General features: G+C 41.6%; 1 protein-coding gene across 1 annotated transcript in view; it reads right to left on the reverse strand.

Annotated features, from left to right (window-relative positions):
- Nucleotides 1–23,914, reverse strand: part of ZNF560 (zinc finger protein 560) — a 53,063-nt gene that overhangs the window by 23,530 nt on the left and 5,619 nt on the right. Inside the window, exons 3-8 of the mRNA XM_054461604.2 lie at nucleotides 5,938–6,026; nucleotides 4,839–4,965; nucleotides 3,817–3,897; nucleotides 1,964–2,046; nucleotides 1,130–1,256; nucleotides 369–449 (exon numbers count right to left, since the gene is read on the reverse strand). Of these exons, the coding sequence (XP_054317579.2) occupies nucleotides 369–449; nucleotides 1,130–1,256; nucleotides 1,964–2,046; nucleotides 3,817–3,897; nucleotides 4,839–4,965; nucleotides 5,938–5,967 (529 nt within the window). The 5' untranslated portion in view covers nucleotides 5,968–6,026. The remainder of the gene's footprint in view (nucleotides 1–368; nucleotides 450–1,129; nucleotides 1,257–1,963; nucleotides 2,047–3,816; nucleotides 3,898–4,838; nucleotides 4,966–5,937; nucleotides 6,027–23,914) is intronic.

Here is a 23,914-nt window from a genome sequence, read left to right on the forward strand (position 1 = left end):
AGCAATTTATATATGTCTAAAATTTGGCAATCATATGGGGTCAAGTTTTAGTAATTTTTAAAACAATTTATTCTATGAAATTAAACACAATGGTGAACAGAAACAATACTATCAGGGAAGGAAAAGTCAGAAAAATTGGAACAAAAGCATACAATAAATCCATAAACATAAAGAAGGTCATTTGTTAGGTAACAGGGAAGTCTGGATAGATGCAAAGCAATGGAGGATGAAAAGTTAAGATATCCCAAAACATCCAAGTCCAGCGGACTCAGCCCTCTGATTCAAAGGGCATCTTATAAAACTTCATTGTGCTTCCAAACATACTGAGAACTTCTCATGGACCAGGGTTATTCTTCACAAACACTCACCTTGGAAAACTCTTGGCAATGTGCTCAACTCTTCCTCTTCCTCCAGCCAAGAGATCAGACTGGGTTTGAAGAGCTGGTAACCTGTACACAGGGAAAGATACACCAATGAAAGAGGCTCATGCAAGAAATGGCAAACTTTTCCATGAAACAGGGACTACGTTTCTAATTAAAGCAGTGAAAAGCACTTAAATTGCATATATCCCATCTTTCTGTTCTCTGAAGACACGCTATCTCTGACCTCTGAAACTCATATTCAAGCTTAACCCATTTCCTGTTTGCCCCAAGAAATAAGCACTAGCAGTGAGCTGCACTTTTTCTTTCTAAATGGCAAATGTTAAATACAAATTCTAAAAACCACTGAAACCTTTATTAAAATAGAAACTAATGGAAGCTCAAAGAGAGATCTTGATTCTCCTGGGAAAACTCCCATTCCAGTAGTTCTGAACTTTAGAGTGAATTACTCATCTGAATACAGGGCCCCAACACAGCAGACTTTTTGATTTAGTACATCGAGTCTGAGAATGTACACATATCTAAGAGAGTGATGGTGATGCTGCTGACGCAAACTACCATACAAGATTAAAACCCATTGGTACAGGAACTGTCTCTGTTATTTCCTATTTTACTCATTAAAAAAAACTTTTTTCAGTGTGTATATATCCCACTGTATTCAGATTTGACATCACTAATCCTAGAATACAGTAAGTACATAATTTGTATCTTGTTCCAGAATAGGCTACAAGGGATGATGCCAGACTTACCTACTGAGGACAGGTTCTTGTAGTTCTCCAGCATCACATCACTGTACAGGTTTCTCTGAGTTGGGTCCAGTAAAGTCCACTCTTCCTGGGTGAACTCCACAGCCACACTGTCAAAGGTTACCAGGTCCTAAACCATCAGACACATGCTGATTTGAGCCAAGTAACATCCACCAATGTTGGCTGAAGAATGAGGAAGCAGGACCCAATCCCTGTACAGGGTACTGAGTGCTCCCACTATCTACCCTCCAAGGTTCAGAACCTCTTACACATAAACTTATCAACCACAACTAGACCGGGAGCTCATCTCATTTGATTCCTCTCTACTGCAATACACTGCTGAGCACATGACAAATATTTGATAAATGAGGATATGGATAAATTCCTTAAGAAAAGAACACTTTCATACCCCTTACCATCTGTCCTGGCATCCAGAAAAATAAATATGCAGTTGGCACCAGGAAAATGAACACTAATTCATAACTACAAAAATACTGAGATAATTTCCAGGGTAATTCCTCATCAATATGAGAGGTATGACTTTCTGGGGAAAATTCAACTAAGGTCTATATTTGCTTTAAGGAAGAATACAGACAGCAGTACCTACAAGAAAATGAGTCTTTGTTGATATCATTACTCCAATTTTAGAAGGATACAACTTTCACACTAAGTTTGGATCTCCCCAAATTCATCATTATCAGAGCATCTCTCCAGAGACATTGCTCCCTCTTGAGTGAATGCTATTCCTCTCAATTATCTTTTGTGCTTATTTTCTACATTGGAAGTCTCAATATTCTCTGAGCGTCAAAAATAAGAAATACCCTTTCTTAACATTACCGTTTGTATCCCATTAGAAGTTTGTATTTTCCAAAAATCCTGCTGCAGTGCTGAAACACTGGTTTGATGTTTTATTGCCCAGTCTGAAACAAAAACATAAACTGAGGTTTTTTATTTTTTTTTAAATAAGGTAAAATGAAAGAGTTAAAAATTATAGGCCTCATTCATATTTGTTTTTAAAATAAACATAACAAAAAAAGAAAGCTAAATTTGAACATTTAGACTATGTCAAAAAATTGGCAATGATGAGAATAAAGGGTCAAAATTTTAGCTAATTTGCGACAAATTGACTCATTTAAATTTAAAACTAATGTTAAACAGAAATAATGTTATCAGAAAAGTAGGAAAGATCTGGGCCAAAGCCATATTTCAAAGCAAAGAACTTGAAAAAAATATATATATAGTTTCATAAGATCATAGAAAGTTGGAGTAGATGGAAATTTAAAGAGTATCAGAAACTGAATATTTTCTAACTTCTGAGATAAATGGCCTTAACCTTGTGAGAGAAGGTGTATCTTAAAAAGTTCCCTCAGAGGGCTGGGTATGGTGGCTCATGCCTGTAATCCCAGCACTTTGGGAGGCTGAGGTGGGCAGATCACGAGGTTAGGAGATCAAGACCATCCTGGCTAATACGGGGAAACCCCATCTCTACTAAAAATACATAAAATTAGCCGGGCATGTTGGCGGGCACCTGTAGTCCCAGCTACTCGGGAGGCTGAGGCAGGAGAATGGCATGAACCCGGGAGGCGTAGGTTGCAGTGAGCCAAGATTGCGCCACTGCACTCCAACCTGGGGGACAAAGCAAGACTCCGTCTCAAAAAAAAAAAAACAAAAACAGTTCCCTCATTATGTTTCTGATGGTTTGGATGTGTTAGTTCCCTCCAAATCTCATATGGAAATGTAACACCAAATACTGGAGGTGGGGCCTGGTGGGAGATGTTTGGATCATGGGGGTGGGTCCTTCATGAATGGCTTAGTGACATACTCGGAGTAATAAGTGAGTTCTTGTTCTGAGTTCACGTGAGACCTGGTAGTTTAAAACAGGAGTCTCCAACTCCGGAGCCATGGACCAGAACCGGGCCACAGCACAGGAGGTGAGTGGCAGGAGAGCAAGTGAAGCTTCATTTGTATTTATAGCTGCTCTCCAACCTAATTGCCTCCTGAGCTCCGCCTTTTGTCAGATCAGCGGCAGCACTTGATTCTCATAGAAGAGCAAAATCTATCATGAACTGTGCATCAGAGAGATTTAGCTTGCGCGCTCCTTTTGAGAATCTAATGCCTGATGATCTGTCACTGTCTCCCATCACCCCCAGATCCCCAAATGGGACCATCTGGTTGCAGGAAAACAACCTCAGGGTTCCCATTGATTCTACATTATGATGAGTTGTATAATTATTTCATTATATATTACAATGTAATAATAGTAGAAATAAAGTGCACAATAAATGTAATGCACCTGAATCATCCTGAAACCATCTCCCTGCCACCTGGTCTGTGGAAAAATTGTCTTCCATGAAACTAGTCCCTGATGCCAAAAAGGCTGGGGACCACTGGTTTAAAACACTGTGACACCACCCCCAACTTCTCCTTTACTCCCTTTCTCATCATGTAATTTGTCTGCTCTTCCTTTGCGTTCTGCCATGATTGTAAGGTTTCTGAGGCTCTCACCTGAAGCAGATGTCAGAACCATGCTTTCTGTAGAGCCTGCAGAATCGTGAGCCAAAATAAACCTGTTTTCTTTATAAATTACCCAGTCTCAGGTATTTCTTTCTTGCAACACAAGAACAGACTAACACAGCTTCCAAACATACTGAACTTCTCACTGACCAAGGTTGTTCTTCACAAATACTCACCTTGGAGAACTCCTTGCTGCAAGGTTCTCAACTCTTCTTCTTCCAACCAAGAGATGACACTGGGTTTAAGGAGCTGAAATCCTTTACATGAAGAAATGATATATTAATGGAAGAGGCTCAGGCCAGGCACAGTGGCTCATGCCTGTAATCCCAGCACTTTGGGAGGCTGAAGTGGGTGGATTACCTGAGGTCAGGAGTTCGAGATCAGCCTAAGATAGTGAAAACCCCATCTCTACTAAAAATACAAAAATTAGCTGGGTGTGATGGCGTGTGCCTATAATCCCAGCTACTTGGGAGGCTGAGGCAGGAGAATTGCTTGAACCCGGGAGGTAGAGGTTGCAGTGAGCCGAGATCATGCCACTGCACTCCATCCTGGGCAACAAGAGCAAAATTCCATCTCAAAAAAAAAAAAATTAATGGAAGAGGCTCATGCAAGAGATGATAAACTTTACATTCTAGAACTATAGTTCTTAGAGAAAGCAGTGAAATTATTTCAAATGGACTAAAACTGAAAATATCTCTTCTTTCTATGCATCCAAAAACTGGCTATCTCTGACCTCTGAAATGCAAATTCATGCTTACGTACACATTTACAAAGCAATAACCTTTTAGTCACAGAAATAAGGTATGTTGTCAAACTCCTGAATGAAGAAAAAAAAGAAATAAAGTGAAACAAAGAGACCCTTGTATACTTGGAGAATAAAACTACACCAGTTGATTCTTAATATTATAGTGCATCAAATTGATGTGGAAGGATAATTAACACACAGATGACAATCCAAGTGAAGAGTTTCTGATTCAGTAGGTCAAAGGCAGAGACTAAGACTACATTTCTAAGGGAGTAACAGCGATGCTGTCGAAACTGGACCACACTTTGAAAACGACCACAGTAATTAAGACCTATTACGGCAGGGACAATGTCTCTGGTGAATTCAGTGTTGAACAAACCAATTCTGGAACACAGCAAGTACACAATATATATCTCTTCCCTAAGAGGCTGCATAAAATGATGGCAGTCTTACCTACTTTGGCCATGTTCTCATAATTCTCCAGCATCACATCTCTGTATAAGTTTCTCTGAACTGGGTCCAGTAAAGTCCACTCCTCCTGGGTGAAGTCCACAGCCGTATCCTCAAAGGTCACCGAGTCCTAAACCATCACATACACGCTGACTTGAGCCAAGTAACAGATCAACCAATGTTCACTGAAGAATCAGTTAACAGACCCCAATGCCTATAAAGAGTTGTGAGGTCTCTCATTATCCACCCAAAGCTTAATAATCCCAGGTAAATCTCAGGTATTCCTCTCTCTAGCCTTGCTCATTCACTACTTAACAATTCCAGTTGTATGGCTTTAATGGCACATCTCAAACATGAACTTCTCATCACAAGCAGACTGTGAGTGCTTTCTCAACTTATTTCCCTCTACTAAAAGATATCCCAGAGCACACTGCATCATATACTTGATGAACAGTGATGAATGATTAGCCTCTTTTTTTTTTGGGAAGCAGGGTCTTGCTCTGTCACGTAGGCTGGAGTGCAGCGGTGTGATCATGGCTCACTGCAGCCTTGACTTACTGGGCTCAAGTGATCGTCCTGCCTCAGCCTCCTGAGTAGCTAGGACTACAGCCATGCACCACCATGCCTGGCTTTTTTTTTTTTTTTTTTTTTTTTTGTAGAGACAATGTCTCAGTATGTTGCCCAGGCTGTTCTCAAATTCCTAAGATCAAGCAATAATGCCACTTCTCAGCCTCCCAAAGTGCTGAGATTACAAGTATGAGCCACTGCACCTGGCCAGGATTAGCCTTTGAGTAAAGGATGCTTTCATCTTCCTTTCCATCTGCCAGACCACTCAGCAAAATAACAAACATACATCTAGCACCATAAGGGACAAAATTAATTAACAATTACTGAAATGCTGAAATGCTTTTCAAGGATTACCTTGAAAAGGATTACCAGTATGAGAACCTCCACTCCCTGGGGAAATTCAACAAGTGACTCAGTGCTTGAGTGAGTCTTTATTTACCTAAAGAAGCACTGGAGACACATCTGCCTAGAAGGAAATGTGTTTACCTGGTGATGCAAGTATGTCATTTTGTGGAAGTATACATTTTCTGCATACCTGATAACAATTTGTCAGGCAATAAGCCATCTTCCTTTCTGCCTCTGTCTTTTCTTCATGAAGGCAGATTGGGTTCCTAGAAAGAAGACCTGGAAAAGAAAGAAGGCTTAAGAGCCCAGACATAATCACAGTTCCAACATTCACATGCATGGAAGTTATTCCATCCTGGTTCGAAATTCTCTTATAATTCATATAAACTCACACAAATATATATTACATCCATAAAATGCCACTGCAGTTCTGTCTAACCTAGAGCAAGAAAAAGGAATTGTGAGCCAAGCTGTCGTAAGTAAAAGTATAATATCCTCATTGCACAGGTAAAGAAACTTTTTTTTTTTTTTTTGGAGATGGAGTTTCGCTCTGTTGCCCAGGCTGGAGTGCAGTGGCGCGATCTCGGCTCACTGCAAGCTCCGCCTCCTGGGTTCACGTCATTCTCCTGCCTCAGCCTCCCAAGTAGCTGGGACTGCAGGCGCCCGCCACCACGCCCGGCTAATTTTTTGTAGTTTTAGTAGAGATGGGGTTTCACCGTGTTACCCAGGATGGTCTCAATCTCCTGACCTCGTGATCCACACAACTTGGCCTCCCAAAGTGCTGGGATTACAGGCATGAGCCACCGCACCCAGCCAGGTAAAGAAACTTAAGATCTGAGGAATGGAAGTCTTTTTGTGCCCATGGTGATATAACTCACAAATGAGATTATGCAGCACCTCTTCTCAAAGTACACACATAAGGGGGCTAACTTACACAACAGCCCTCTCTGGCCCACTTCAACACCTCAGAAAGGAACTACTAGCGTGAATACTAAGGCCTAGAGCCCTGGACTACATATTCTGCATGGGGTACTGATATGGTGTGTCTGTGTCCCCGCCCAAACCTCATCTTGAATTGTGATAATCCCCACATGTCAAGGCAGAACCAGGTGGAGGTAATTGGATCATGGGGGTAGATTCCCCCATGCTGTTTTCGTGATAATGAGTGAGTCTCACAAGATCTGATGGTGGGTTTTTTTTGTTTGTTTTTGTTTTTGAAACAGTCTTGCTCTGTCACCCAGGCTGGAGTGCAATGGCGAGATCTCGGCTCACAGCAACCTCTGCCTCTCGGGTTCAAGCAATTCTCTTGCCTCAGCCTCCTGAGTAGCTGGAATTACAGGCACGTGCCACCAGACCTGGCTAACTTTTGTATATTTAGCAGAGACAGGGTTTCACCATGTTGGTCAGGCTGGTCTCAAACTCCTGACCTTGTGATCCACCCGCCTCGGCCTCCCAAAGTGCTGGGATTACAGATGTGAGCCACTGTGCCCGGCCGATCTGATGGTTTTATAAGTATGTGGCATTTCCCTGGCTTGCACCCATTCTCTCTCCTGCCACCCTGTGAAGAGGTGTCTTCTGCCATTGATGCCACCCTGTGAAGAGGTGCCTTCTGCCATTGATGTAAGTTTCCTGAGGCCTCCCCAGTCATGCCGAACTGTGAGTTAATTAAACCTCTTTTCTTTATAATTATCCAGTCTTATGTATTTTTTCATAGCAGTGAGAACAGACTAATATGGTTACCTAAAGCAGATTTTTGGAAAAACTTACCATAGGGCAAATCCATGGCTTCTATCCTGTGAGGCTGACAGTGAAATATGTCTGGACACAGTTTTTTGTGATTCCAAGGACATGTCAGGGTAGCTTATAAATCTAAGTGGATAACTGGCAATCTATTCCTCTTTCTATAGAGTATCTGGACTCACGTAGACATCAATCATTAATCAACAAGCATTACTTATCAGTCATCAAATACCATATACTAAATCTTTACTGCTGGTGATATGTGTGAAACCCACTAGAAATAGTATATGTTCTGTATAAAATGAGTATTAATAACACCAACTGCCATTTACTAGGGACTGTTATATGTTAGACATTACACATATATACACATATATGTCCGTATACATATATACACACATATAAGTGCATATACATATATATATATGCTCACTTATCTGAACAATACCCCTATTTAGTGCTGAAAAAAATCTAAATTCAGAAAACACAAATGACTCTTCTAATATCATCTACTTAGGAAGTGGTGAACCAGGACTTGAATGCAGTCAAGTTTGTCCCTAAGTCTAATCCTCTGTGGTTGTTGTTACTCCCCCATAATGACTGCCATATAAAGGACTCTGGGAATTGATACCTGGCTTACTTAAAATGTGCTATTCTACTTTTGACTATAAAGAATTAGAACAAGAATGTCATGGCTTTACAAACAAGTCAGAACTCATTTCCAACTCTGGTTGCTTCAACAGGGTTCCAAGTAGAAACACTGAAGTTAAGTATTCTGAGCTCTGCCCATTGCTCCTGCAAGAGGACAAAAAACATGCAGAGCAGCAATGGCAAATCAGACTCTGCCCCCTACATTGACTATTTCATGAGTCTTCTCAGAAAATCACCTTTTATTATTGTTCATGAGTTCTCTTTTTCCTAAAATTTCTGCTTGTATTTTTATTCCTTCCTTCCTTTACGGTTCTTACAAATCAAATGAAAAACGCAATTGAGATCAACAGTAGAGAAGGAAAAGAAAAAAATCTCTGAACTTGAAAACAGACTATTTAGAAATACACAAACGAGAAAAAACAAAAATGAAGAAAAATTACAGGATTCAAGGGACATCATCAAAAGAGCAAATTTTTGAGTTACAGGAGTACAAGAAGACAAGAAAGAAACAAAGAGAACACATACTTAAAGAAACAATAACAATGTTTCCACACTGAGGAAAATATATAAATATCCATACTCGGGAAGGGCAAACATCTCCAATCACATTCAATCCAAACAAGGTTACCCTAAGATATAATATAATCAAACAGTCAAAAATGAAAAGCAAAGTGAGGATCTTGGAAGCAGCATGAAAAAAGATGCAAATCACATATGAACGAGTTCCAATAAGGTTATGAGCAGATCTGTCACCAAAGACCTTACAGGACAGGAGAAAATGGGATGACATATATAAACTGCTGTCAGGAAAAACAAACAAACAAACTGCTCACAAAGAATACCATACCCAGCAAAGCTGTCCTTCAGGAATGAAAAAGAGATGAAGATTTTCAAAGAAAAACAAAAGCAGAGGTAGTTCATCGACACCAGACCTAACAAGAAATGCTAAAGGGAGTTCTCAAGCTTAAAAAAAGGACACTAATTAGTAACAAGAAAACAAAGTGCAAAACTCAGGTAAAACTAAGCACGTAGCTAAATTCAGAATACTCAAACACTGTAATGGTGGTTTATAAATGAATTATATCCTTACTATGAAGGTTAAGAGATAAAAGTATTAGAAACAGTAAGAGCTAAAATAATTTGTTAAGGGATATACAATATAAAAATATGTAAATTACGATATCAGAAAAATAAAATGAGGAGAGGTTGAATTAAAGTATAGTTATTTTATGTGATCACAGTTATCGGCTTAAAATATCCTGCGATGTTTCATATAAGCCTTATGGTAACCACAAAGCAAAAATGTATAGCCGACACACAAAAGATAAAAATTAAAGAATCAAAAGTACACCACTAGAGAAAATTATTAATCACAAAAATAGACAAAGGAAGAAACAAACAAAGAATATTAAAAAAAAAAAAACAGAAAACTTAACAAGCCAGGTGCAGTGGCTCATGCCACTAATCCCTGCACTTTGGGAGGTGGAGGCAGGTGGATCACTTGAGGCCAGAAGTTCAAGCCTAGCCATGGCCAATATGGTGAAACCTTGCCTCTACTAAAGACACAAAAATTAGCCAGGCATGGTGGTGGGCACCTGTAATCCCAGCTATTCAGGAGGCTGAGGCAGGAGAATCACTTGAACGAGGCAGGAGAATGGTTGAACCCGGCAGGTGAAGGTTGCAGTGAGCCAAGATCATGCCACTATACTCCAGCCTGGGCTTTTTTTTTTCCAAAATGGAAAAAATAAAAAAGAAAGAAAACTATTAACAAAATGGCAGTAGTAGGTACTTACCTACAATGATTACTCTGAATGCACACACACTAAATTCTCCAATTTAAAGACAGAATGGCCAAGTGGATTAAAAAAACAAACAAAGACACAAATGATATGTTGTTTACAAAAAACTCACTTCATCCTTAAGGACATACATAAATTAAAAACAAAAGGGCAGGGAAAAAAACACTCCACACAGATAGAAACCAAAAGACAGCTAGGTTAAGTATTACTTATATCAGACAAAGTGAACTTTAAGTCAAAAACCATAACAGGACACAAAGGTCATTATATGATAAGGAAGGGATCTACCAATCAATAAGATGGAATAATTATAAATATACAATTGGCCATCTGAATTCATGGGTACCACATCTCCACTTATTAGGCTAGATTCAACCTGCCATGGATTGAAAATATCCAGAAAAAAAAAATGCATGGGTCCAACTTTATTATGCATGTGCAGATATTTTCCCTGCTCATTATTCCCCAAATAATACAGCAAAACAACTATTTACATAGCATTTACTTTAAGTATTACACTAATCTAAAGATGTTTTAAAGTACATGAGAGGATGTGCATAATTTTCAAACAAATACAACACCATTTTATAAGAGACTTGAACATGCCTAAATTTTGGTATCCACAGGTGGGGGAGGGGTTATAGGAAGGGGGGTTATCCTGAAACAAATCCCCCACAGATTCCAAAGGATGACTACATATGCCAACAACAACAAAGCACATAAATATATAAAGCAAATTAATAATAGATCTGAAGACAGAGACAGATTGCAATAAAATAACGGGGGACTTTAATACCCTACTTTCAACAATGGACAGATCATTCAGACAGAAAATCAATAAAGAAACATGAGACTAGAACTACACTTTAGACCAAAACAATCTAACAACATACACAGAACATTCCATCCAACAGTGGCAAAATACATTCTTCTCAAGTGCACACATAACATTATCCAAGATAGATCATATGTTAGGCCACAAAACAACAACAACAACAACAAAGCAAGTCTTAACAAATTTAAGAAGGTTAAAATCATATCAAACATCTTTTCTGACTATGGCTGTATGAAAATAGAAATCAGCAATAGGAAGAAAATTAGAAAATTAACAAATAAGTGGAAATGAAGTAACACACACCTGAACAAGCAAAGGATTTAAGAGGGCAGTTAATAGCAATAAATGCCTGTATGAAAAAAGAAAATCACAAGTAAACACCCTAACACTGCACCTTGAGGACTTAGAAGAACAACAAGAACTAAGCTGAAAGTTAGTAGAAGGAAGGAAATAATAAAGACCAGAACTGAAATAAATGAAACTAAAAAAAACCCACAAAAGATAAAGGAAACTAAAAGTTTTCTGAAAAGATGAACAAACCTTTAGATAGACCAAAGGGTGAAGAAAGAAAAAAAAAAAAGCTGGGCACAGTGGTTCACAACTGTAATCGCAGCACTTTGGGAGGCTGAGGTAAAAGGATCAATTGAGCCCATGAGTTCAAGGCCAGCCTGAGCAACATAGCAAGGTCCTTATCTGTACAAAAAATGCTTTAAAAAATAGCTGGGACTGGGCATGGTGGCTCACACCTGTAATCTCAGCATTTTGGGAGGCCAAGGTGGGAAGATTGCTTGAGCTCAGGAGTTCGAGACCAGCCTAGGCAACACAGTAAAACCCTCTCTACCAAAAATACAAAAATTAGGTGGGTGTGGTGGCGCACACCTGTAGTCCCAGCTATTCAGGAGGCTGAGGTAGGAGGATAGCTTGAGCCCAGGAGAGAGAGGCTGCAGTGAGCCAAGATCATGCCACTGCACTCCACCTGGGCAATACAGCCAGAGCTTATCTCGAAAAAAAAAAACAAAAAACAAAAAAAAGGCCTCAGAAATAACACCACACATCTACACCATCTGATCTTTGACAAACCAGACAAAAACAAGAAATGGGGAAAGGATTCCCTATTTAATAAATGGTGCTGGGAAAACTGGCTAGCCAGACGTAGAAAGCTGAAACTGGAGCCCTTCCCTATACCTTACACAAAAATTAATTCAAGATGGATTAAAGACTTAAATGTTAGACCTAAAACCATAAAAACCCTAGAAGAAAACCTAGGGAATGCCATTCAGGACATAGGCATGGGCAAGGACTTCATGTCTAAAACACCAAAAGCAATGGCAACAAAAGCCAAAATTGACAAATGGGATCTAATTAAACTAAACAGCTTCTGCACAGCAAAAGAAACTGCCATCAGAGTGAACAGGCAACCTGCAGAATGGGAGAAAATTTTTGTAATCTACAAATCTGACAAAGGGCTAATATCCAGAATCTACAAAGAACTTAAACAAATTTACAAGAAAAAAATCAAACCACCCCATAAAAAAGTGGGCAAAGGACATGAACAGACACTTTTCAAAAGAAGACATGCATGCAGCCAACAGACACATGAAAAAATGCTCATCATCTTTGGTCATCAGAGAAATGCAAATCAAAACCACAATGAGATACCATCTCACACCAGTTAGAATGGCGATCATTAAAAAGTCAGGAAACAACAGGTGCTGGAGAGGATGTGGAGAAATAGGAATGCTTCTACACTGTTGGTGGGAGCGTAAACTAGTTCAACCATTGTGGAAGACAGTGTGGCGATTCCTCAAGGATCTAGAACTAGAAATACCATTTGGCCCAGCCATCCCATTACTGGGTATATACCCAAAGGATTATAAATCATACAACTATAAAGACACACACACATGTATGTTTACTGCAGCACTATTCACAATAGCAAACACCTGGAACCAACCCAAATGTCGATCAATGATAGACAGGATTAAGAAAATGTGGCACATATACACCATGGAATACTATGCAGCCATAAAAAAGGATGAGTTCATGTCCTTTGTAGGGACATGGATGAAGCTAGAAACCATCATTCTGAGCAAACTATCACAAGGACAAAAAACCAAACACAGCATGTTCTCACTCATAGGTGAGAACTGAACAATGAGAACACTTGGACACAGGGTAGGGAATATCACACACCAGGGCCTGTTGTGGGGTGGGGGGATAGGGGAGGGATAGCATTAAGAGAAATACCTAATGTAAATGACGAGTTAATGGGTGCAGCAAACCAACATGGCACATGTATATATAGGTAACAAGCCTGCACATTGTACCCATGTACCCTAAAACTTAAAGTATAATAAAAATAAGGAAGGGAGGGAGGGAGGGAGGGAGGGAGGGAGGGAGGAAGGAAGGAAGAAAGGAAGGAAGGAAGGAAGTAAGGAAGGAAGGAAGGAAGGAAGCCAGGCATGGTAGCACAAACCTGTAGTCCTAGCTACTCAGGAGGCTGAGGTAGGAGGATCACTTGAGACCAGGAAGTCAAGGCTGCATTGAGCCATGACTGCAGCACTGCACTCCAGCACAGGCAAGACCCTTTCTCAAAAAGAAAAGAAAAAATAAAAAAAGAACACTCAAAATAAAATCAGATATGAGAGAGGAAACATTACAACTGTTAACTACAGAAATACAAAGGATCATAAAAGACTACTTGGAACAATTACATGCCAACAAACTGGATAACCTAGGAGAGATGTACAAATTTCTAGACACACACAACCTACCAAACACTAAATACTAAAAAAGAGAAAATCTGAACAGACCAATAATGAAGAAGGAGACTGAATCACTAACTAAAAATCTCCCATCAAACACACACCTAAGACTTGACTGCTTCATGGCTGAATTATATAAGACATCTAAGAATATCTAAACCAATCATTCTGAAATTATTCCAAAAAACTGAAGAAGGATGCTACAAAGAGAAACTTACAGGCCAATATCCCTAAGTATGCAGATGCAAAAATCCTCAACAAAATACTAGCAAGCTGAATTCAACAGTACATTAAAATTATCATTCATGATGATCAAGTAGGATTTATCCCTGGAATGCATGGATGGTTCAACATATGCAAATCAATGTGATTAGAACCACATTAACAGAATTAAGTATAAGAATCATATGATCTTGTCAACAGATGCAGAAAAAGGATGAGATCACACCACTGCACTCCAGCCTGGATGACAGAGCAAGACTACATCTCAAAAAAAAAAAAAAAAAAAAAAGTGCTGAAGAACATTAACCAAAAGATTTTTTTTTTTTTGAGACAGAGTCTCGCTGTGTCACCCAGGCTGGAGTGCAATGGTGTGATCTCAGCTCACTGCAACCTCCACCTCCTGGGTTCAAGTGATTCTCATGCCTCAGCCTCCCTAGTAGCTGGGATGACAGGCATGCACTACCACACCCAGCTAATTTTGTATTTTCAGTAGAGACAGGGTTTGGCCACACTGGTCTTGAACTCCTGGCCTCAAGTGATCCTCCTGCCTCTATCTCCCAAAGTACTGGGATTACAGGCATGAGCCACCATGCCCAGCCCCAAAAGATTTGTAACCTCAAATAAGTTGAGAAACATGCTCAAGTATCTTAGGGGGAGAGGGATCAAGTACTCCTTCCATTCATTTTTTTAAAAAACATTGAGCTACCATTCTCCATGAAAGGCATCTGCCATAACCCAGGGAGCTGGCAGGGGCAGGGAGCATCAGCACCAAACCAGAATAGCATTGCCAAATAGAAGGCACCTAGCAAGGTGTAGTTGGTGCAAATATACAAAAGAGGAGCCCAATTCTATTGCCAGGGTCCCTTCTTCAAATCACAGTCACTTGTATGTGCGTTAAGAAATGCCCAATTCACATGAACAAATGACTCCAGATCCTGGAGAAGAACAGGATAATTACCCCTCTTCCTGGGATCATGGCTGGTAAGCAGTATCCTTGGGTGCATTACTGGGACTAGCACAGGGTCCAAACTTTATGACAAAGACTCTTGGCCAACACTTGGAAGGGACAACACAAAGCATGACACAGCAATACACATAAACTCCAACAAGACAGGCAGCCTTCCCAAATGGTACAGGGTGGAAAGTAAAAAAGTTCCTCTTCAAAGTTTCCCTTCTTGTTAAAGAATAAATCATAAGGGTTAGAAATAATATTTTCTTTTAGGCTGGGTGCGGTGGCTCACGCCTGTAATCCCAGCACTTTCGGAGGCTGAGGCAGGTGGATCACCTGAGGTTAGGAGTTTGAAACCAGCCTGGCCAACATGGCAAAACCCTGTCTCTAGTAAATAAACAAAAATGAGCCAAGCGTGGTGGCAGGTGCCTGTAATCCCAGATACTTGGGAGACCAAGGCAGGAGAATCACTTGAACCCAGGAGGCAGAGGGTGCAGTGAGCCGAGATCATGTCACTGCACTCTAGCCTGGGTAACAAGAGTGAGACTCTGTCTCAAAAAAATAAAAAAGAAGAAAAGAAAAAAAAAGAAATAATAGTTTCTTTTAAAGACTAACTTCCTTCAAGCCTCCTTGCTTTGTGCTAATAACTCTTTGTTAAGCCCTATCCTATGTAGTTGTTAGATATAAGGCAATGAGTACATTCTATGTCCTTGTACTTTAACCAAGACATTTATTCTAGACATGCTCAGCCATGTCCCAGCTCACAGTTTATGCCCCTTCCTTAGTTGGAAATGTTATTACTTCTCTAAGTCTTTTCATAAGCAACTTCCTCTTTTCCTTTGTTTTCCCTTGCCTTTACCTATTTAGGAAAGTTTTAAGTTATTAGCCAGTCAGGTTTAGCTTAGATTGTGTGGTCCAGCTCCAGCCAATGAAGACAGGACACAGTAGCGGGGACAACCTCCATAAGGGATAAAAATTGCTTCCCTCCTTTGTTCATGTGTCCTCTCGCCATTGTTCCATCTGCGAGGAGCACCCTTTCTGCAGAAAGTAAAATTGCCTTGCTGAGAAAATTCTTTGTCTGAGTGCTAGTTCTTCTCAGCACCGAGGAACAAGCATTTCTAAAGGAATAAGAATTTTACTTATACAGCCAATCAGCAAGCCAAGAAAGGTCAAAGGGCACTTACAAGAGACTTTCCACCCCAGTTCAAAGTGATCTTCACCCTTTTTGCCAACTGTGTTGTAAATGGGGCACTAAGTCACTTTTGTGGGATGTTTCAGGATCCCCCCAACACACTCTTGCAATTACAATTGGAGAGGCTCATAATATGAGATTTATTACACTCATAGATCCTAGAGAGGGAGGCATGCCATGCCATGCAGGGGTCCATGCTGGAGGAGGACCAAAGCAGGAGGCTCTGACAAGCATGTAGGGAGCTGAGAGAGAAGCCTTCCTTGAGGGCAACTGCCTTTACTGGGGCTTGGGGTATAGTACTAAAGCAAAAGGCATTAGATTTCATTGGTGCATTTGAATGTTACTAGGTCATGGTCAGGGAAGGGCCAACAGAAGAACTTGCAGCATAAGTACCTTATCATCCTTGTACATCCTTGTCACTTGAGCAGGGAGCTCACAGCCTGTTTGTTAGAATGCTGAGGCATCAAGAAAATATGAATTTTTAAAAATGTACAATGTATTCAGGGAAGAATGACAATATGGAGCCTGGAATGAAGACATCTGGTTGGATCCAGATGAAAGACATGATCTTAAACCCCGCTATGATTTGGATGTGGTCTGTCCCCATCACAACAACTGTTGAGGCTTGGTCCTCAATATCACAGCACTGGAAGGAGGGGCCTAATGAGATGTTTGGGTCATGGGGGTAATCTCACATAAATAGATTAATGCTGTCAGGCAGAAGTGAATTTTAGCTCACACAGGACTGAATTAGTTCCCATAGGAGCTAATTGTTATAAAGCAAGGCTGCTGTTTGTGTTTGGTCCCTTTTGCACAAGCCTGCTTCCTCTTCTGCCTCTCTACCATGTTTTGCTGCAGCATGTGAGCCTCATCAGAAGTAGAGCAGATGCTGGGGCCATGCTCTTGGACTTTCCAGCCACCAGAATCCTGAGCCAAAGAAACCTCTTTTCTTTATAAATTACTCAGGTATTATGTCATAGCAACAATAAAGAGACTAACACAACCTAAGACACTTTGAGCCTCCCTTACCAGGGATACAGCTTACCCTTTGGTTTCTGAGGAGAAAGCCTTCTGCTTGAAATTTTTGTGACAATCTCATTTGGTCCAGATACCTTGGAAGGTAATATATATTCTCCTCAAGACCCATACCATTATCACTTATTTTTATCACTAGAGTCCTAACTAGTCCAAAATCCAGGGGCAAAGATATACAACACAATGCAAGAGAAAAAAGCTCACACAACAAAAAAATTCCAACTCTGATAACGTATCACAATAAACCCAGGGAACATGTATGGGATGGATTCTAAGGATATTAGATCAAGAAGGTTAAAATGTAACATTAGATAGGCCCAAATTCATTGATATGGAGCACTGATATGGTTTGGATCTGTGTCCCCACCAAATCTCATGTCAAACTGTAGTCCCCAGCGTTGGAGGTGAGGTCTGGTGCAAGATGATTGGATCATGGGGGCAGATTTCTCATGAATGGTTTAGCACCATCTCCTTTGATACTGTCCTGATGAACTGGTCATTTAAAAGTGTACAGCACCTCCCCCTCATTCTCCCTTGCTCCTGGCTCCTGCCATATAAGATGTACCTACTCCTGCTTCACGTTCTGGCATGACTGGAAGCTTCCAGAGGCCTCCCCAGATGCAGAAGTCACTATGCTTCCTGTACAGCCTGCAGAACTGTGAGCCAATTAAACTTTTTTTTAATTCTCCAATTTAAAACTTTTAATTAAACAATAAACTTTAATGTTGAAAATGCAAACTTGGGGAGGGCAGAAAGATCACACACAAGGCTGTCGCTTCACACTTGGAGGGTTGCACAGTGGCTCGACAGAGGCGCTCCTCACTTCCCAGACAGTGGGGCGGCCAGGCAGAGGCGCTCCTGGCTTCTCAGAGAGCCGGGCAGCCAGGCAGAGGCGCTCCTCACTTCCCAGACAGTGCGGCGGCTGGTTAGAGGCACTCCTCATTTCCTAGACAGTGCAGTGGCCAGACAGAGTCGCTCCTCACTTCCCAGACAGGGTGGTGGCCAGGCAGAGGCGCTATTCACTTCCCAGACAGGGCGGCAGCCAGGCAGAGGTGTTCCTCACTTCCCAGACAGGGTGGCGGCTGAGCAGAGGCGCTCCTCACTTCCCAGACAGTGGGCAGCCAAGCAGAGATGCTCCTCACTTTCCAGACAGTGGGGCTGCCGGGCAGAGGTGCTCATCACTTGTCAGACAGGGTGGCAGCCAGGCAGAGGCACTCTTCACTTCCCAGACAGTTGGGAGGCTGGGAACTTCTTTATAAATTACCCAGTTTCATGTATTTTTTTTTTTTGAGACATGTCGCCCAGGCTGGAGCGCAGTGGCGTGATCTTGGCTCACCGCAAGCTCCGCCTCCCGGGTTCACACCATTCTCCTGCCTCAGCCTTCTGAGTAGCTGGGACTACAGGCACCTGCCACCACGCCTGGCTAATTGTTTTGTATTTTCAGTAGAGACAGGGTTTCACTGTTAGCAAGGATGGTCTCGATCTCCTGACCTCGTGATCTGCCCACCTCGGCCTCCCAAGGTGCTGGGATTACAGGCGTGAGCCACTGCACCCGGCCAGTCTCATGTATTTCTTTATAGCAATGTGAGAACAGCCTAATACAGGTACTTACTAGACATTTTGAATTTTATATATTAGCTAATGGACCATGGCATGATTCTAATAGCTAAACTGATTGGATGATTGAAACTTGTACTCATGACCTAGTTAACAGAGTTAATATGTAAGAGCTTCCCTGGCTAATGTAAAGGAGGGACTCCTAGACACATAGGAAGGTTGCACTGGATTTATCACATGTGATCTGCACAGCTTCCCTTCTTCAACCTACATTAAGGGCCCAGAAGACACCCTCTTCACAAAGGCATTCAGAAATAGATAACTGAAGGGAGTACTTCCATTCTTGAAAAGTTCTGTTTATTCTCCTTTAAACATTTGTTAAGACTACAGGAGATACAATCATTGAGATGAGTTCCCTGTTTCAATGGGGATGATGAGAACCTTGAGTGCCAAAAACCAAGTGGGTAGCACTTAACTATCAAAGACAATGAGGCTACATCGAATGTCAAGGGCACACTGAATGTACCAGTAACTGGAATGCTTTGGCCTGCAGAGATTATTGGTGTTAGCCAACTGATCACATTTTGTCCCTAGGATGAAACAGATAAGCACTCTACTACAACAGGGATTAATAAATCTTGTTGTAATGGGACATATAGTAAATGTTATACTTTGTGGGCCACACAGTCTGTTACAAATACTCAACTCTGCCCTTGTAGTATGAAAGAAGCCTCAGAAAATATGTAAACAAATGAACATGGTTGTTCTGTTCCAATTATAATTTACAAAAACAGGTTGAAGATTAGGTGTGTCCCATAAGCTGTAGTTTGCCAATGTAAGTCTTGGAATATTGCTTGATCTATGTAACAAGAAGTCTCAAGTCTAATGGCCAAAAACCTGATAAGAGTCACCACAGGGGAGATTCAAAGTCTCTCACCCAATCACCAGACCTAGGTAACACGCCACTCAGGATTGTGCAGAAGTCACATGGACTTTGGAGAATTACGGGGGACTATCATAATTTATATCAATTCTCCTGTTTTCCACCAAAATAGAGTCTTCAGAGGTTTTGCTATTATTACATAAAATATTGCAACACTCCATCACATTGAAAATATTCTGTACATGATATCCCATGAACAGGAAACAGTAAATAGTTTGGATACCTTTTACAGGCTACAAAGTAGAGGATGGGAGATTCAAGAGCCAGCTAAATCAACGAAGTTGGTTTTGTTTTGTTATTTTGAGACAGGGTCTTGCTCTGTTGCCCAGGCTGGAGTGCAGTGGTGTGATCATGGCTCACCACAACCTCCACCTTCTACACTCAAGTGATCCTCCTACCTCAGCCTCCCAAGCATTTGGGACGACAGGTGCACATTACTACGTCAGGTAATTTTTTTTCTTTTAATCTTTTTTGGTAGAGATGGGATCTCACTATGTTGGCCAGGCTGGTCTCGAGCTCCTGGCCTCAAGCAATCTGCCTGCCTCGGCCTCCCAAAGTGTTAGAGGTATGGGCCTGAGCCACCATGCCCATCCAATCAACAAAGATTTGGGGGTTCAGTTGTCTAGACCGTATCAAGATACCCCTCCAAGGTGTCATTCCTAGTTAGTGCTCCCCAAAATTAGGTGCAACACTTGGCAGACCTATAAGATTCTTGGCCAGGCATGGTGGCTCACACCTGTAATCCCAGCATTTTGAGAGGCTGAGGCTGGCAGATCACAAGGTCAGGAGATTGAGCCTATCCTGGCTAACATGGTGAAACCCCATCTCTACTAAAAATACAAAAAATTAGCTGGGTGTGGTGGCACGCATCTGTAGTCCCAGCTACTCAGGAGGCTGAGACAGGAGAATCGCTTGGACCCAGGAGGCAGAGGTTGCAGTAAGCCGAGATTGCGCCAGTGCACTCCAGCCTGGGCGACAGAGCGAGACTCCGTCTCAAAAAAAAAAAAAAAAAAATCTTTAGACAGCATATACCACATTTCAATGTGCTTTAACCCGTCTACAGAGTTGGTTATAATGCTTACAAGTGAGTGAACACCAAGTGATTGCAGTGCACCAAGCTCAGGCTGCAGTACAAGATTTTTAAGCACTTGGTCGATATAATCCACCAGATACAATGATACTCAAAGTATCCATAGTAAATAATATGTTGCTGGAAGCCTCTAGCAAGCACCAGTAGGAAAATCATAGCAGTAGTTCAGAATAAATATATTCCCTCTTCTGCAGGAAACTAGTCTCCTTTTGAGTAAACAGTTACCACTGGGTTCAACACAGAAGTTGTACATGGCACAGCAAGTGACCAAGTGTCCTGAGCTTCCTACCATGAACTTGAGGTTGTCTGACCCACAAAACTCCAAGTTCGGGGAAAATGCAGCAGCAATCTGTTATCAAATGGAAATGGCACAGGAGACATTGAGCTCTAGAAGTTCCAGTGAGTACAAGCAAACTGCATGAGCAAATGGCAAAGACTCAACACAAGCTCCATTCGCACTGTCTCATTTCCCTCAATCCATGCCTGTGGCTTCCTGAGCTATTTCTTAGGCCTATCTGAGACAAGTCCTGTTTACAGATGTGTCTGCACAATATGCTAGCACGACCCAAAAGTGGGAGCACAGACACAATAGCTCAGCTGAACGACGACACCGAAAGACTGTAATATCTTTCAGATAAGAATAGCATCCCAGTGGCAGAACTTCTCGCAGTATATTTGACTATCCTCTGGGTCTGGAGGACATGGGCAGAAGGACACGTAAACAATGATTCATGAGCAGTTGCTAATGGTTTCACTGAATGGTCAAGGATGTATATGGAACAAGACTGGTAAGTCTAGAAAAACATATATGGATAGATCTCTCTTAAAGGACATGGGCTGTGAAGATATTTGTGTCCCATGTAAATGGCCAGCAAAGGCAATCCACTAGAAATGAGACTTTTAATAATCAGATGGACAAAATGACACTCTATATAGAAGTCAATTGCTTTCCCCTGCCACCCCAGTGTTTGCTCCATAGGCCCTTGAATAAGATGGCCATAAAAACAAGGATAAAGGCTACTATGGCTCAACAGTATGGACTTCCATTTACCAAAGCTAATGCAGCTAACGCTACTGTTAGGTGCCTAATCTGCTAAAAGCAAAAACGAAAACTGAATATATAAAGGCATTAGTTTCTTTTTTCTTTTCTTTTGGGGTGAGCGGGACAGGGTCTCACAGGTGCCCACCACGCCCAACTAATTTTTGTATTTTCAGTAGAGACAGGGGTTCACCATGTTGGCCAGGCTGGTCTCAAACTCCTGACCTCAAGTGATCCACCCGCCTCGGACTCCCAAAGTGCTGGGATTACAGGTGTTAGCCACCACACCCAGCCCCAGGTTTTCTCTTTGATTGTTATGTATACATGTTAGTTTCTAAGCATGTATTTACATAAACCAATCATTCACTTCTATCTCTTTTCTATTTCTATTTTGTATATAAGTTACTAGAGGTTAAATTTTTAATTTAGTCTTCAGGCAACAGAATATTCAAGAATATGACTAAATTTCAGTAGCAATTAACATGGCTTCGGGCGTGGTGGCTCACACCTGTAATCCCAGCACTTTGGAAGGCTGAGGCGGGCACATCACCTGAGGTCAGGAGTTCGAGACCAGCCTGGCCGACATGATGAAACACTGTCTCTACTAAAAATACAAAAATTAGCTAGGCGTGGTGGCACGCACCTGTAATCCCAGCTACTTGGAAGCTGAGGCAGGAGAATCATTTGAACGTGGGAGCCAGAGGTTGCAGAGAACTGAGATCGCACCACTGCACTCCAGCCTGGGCGAAACAGTGAGACTCCATCTCAAAAAAAAAAGAAATTAAGATGGCCTGTGATGAGGGGCTGTGCACATTCTCACTTAGGGGTGAGAAATTCTCCCTTCAATCTTGTTAAGTGGAAATGCAGACTTAATCATTATAAGAGAATCAAAGTGTGTATAGATGGGCACTTGTGGATGCTGACTAGGCAAAACGGTGAACATGCCAGTTACCAATTTATCCATCTCAGCTCCAAATTCATGATCATTAGCTGCTATGGAACAAAGGGCTGCATTCCTTAAGCATTTATCTTTTAATGGAACATGTTAAGCTTTATCATGCTGCATTAAAAGATGGGAGGGAGGCCAGGTGCAGTGGCTCACCCCTGTAATCCCAGCACTTTGGGAGGCCAACGTGGGTGGATCACCTAAGGTAAGGAGTTCGAGGCCAGCCTACCCAACATGGCGAAACCCTGTCTATACTAAAACTACAAAAAATTATCCAGGCATGGTGGCAGGTGCCTGTAATCCCAGCTACACAGGAAGCTGAGGCAGGAGAATTGCTTGAACCTGGGAGGCAGAGGTTGCAGTGAGCCAAGATCACGCCACTGCACTCCAGCCTGGGTGACAAGAGCAAAACTACATCTCAAAACAAAACAAAACAAAAAATTAGCCAGGCATGGTGGCGAATGCCTGTAATCCCAGCTACTCGGTAGGCTGAGGCAAAAGAATCACTTGAACCCAGGAGGTGGAGGTTGTGGTGAGCCAAGGTCACGCCATTGCACTCCAGACTGAGCAATAAGAGTGAAACTCCGTCTCAAAAACAAACAAACAAATAAACAAAAAATCTACAGGTAGATTCTAGGAGCTGAGCACAGCCTCCAGCAACAGCCAGTAACAAGTCCCATAGCTGCAAGAAAATTAATTTTGCCTATTGAATGAATGTGGAAATACATTCTTCTCTAGGCAGAGGTTGCAGTGAGCCGAGATCGCACCACCACACTCTAGCCAGAGCAACAGAGCAAGACTCTATCGCCAAAAAAAGAAAAAAAAAAAAAATTGTGCTGTAAGTTTCAGCTAAGGCAATTAGATAAGACACAGCATGCTTATCAAATTTGTAAATGGACTATAGAATTTGATGACTGATAGAACTGGATTCAAAATTACTGCCATAGGCTGGAGTGATACACTGAATAAACAGGATATTTATTTTTAAAAAAGAAAGAATATACAACACAAGAATTAAACAACACTCACATAAAATGTCTTACACATAAAATATAAACCAAAACACTACACTTCTGGCCAGCCACAGTAGTAGCTCACGGCTGCAATCCCAGCACTTTGGGAGGCCAAGGTGGGCAGATCACTTGAGGCCAGGGGTTCAAGACCAGCCTGGCCAACATGATGAAACCACATCTCTACAAAAAAATACAAAAATTAGCCAGGAGTGGTGGTGCATGCCTGTAATCCCATCTACTTGGGAGGCTGAGGCATGAGAATCGCTTGAACCCAGGGGGCAGAGGGTGCAGTGTATTGAGATGGCACCACTGCACTCCAGCCTGGGCAACAGAGCAAGAATCTGTCTCAAAAAGGGGAAGGGGAGGACAAAAAGAAAGAAAAGAAAGAAAG

The sequence above is a fragment of the Pongo pygmaeus genome, chromosome 20, assembly GCF_028885625.2.
Source record: "Pongo pygmaeus isolate AG05252 chromosome 20, NHGRI_mPonPyg2-v2.0_pri, whole genome shotgun sequence".
Taxonomy (NCBI): domain Eukaryota; kingdom Metazoa; phylum Chordata; class Mammalia; order Primates; family Hominidae; genus Pongo; species Pongo pygmaeus.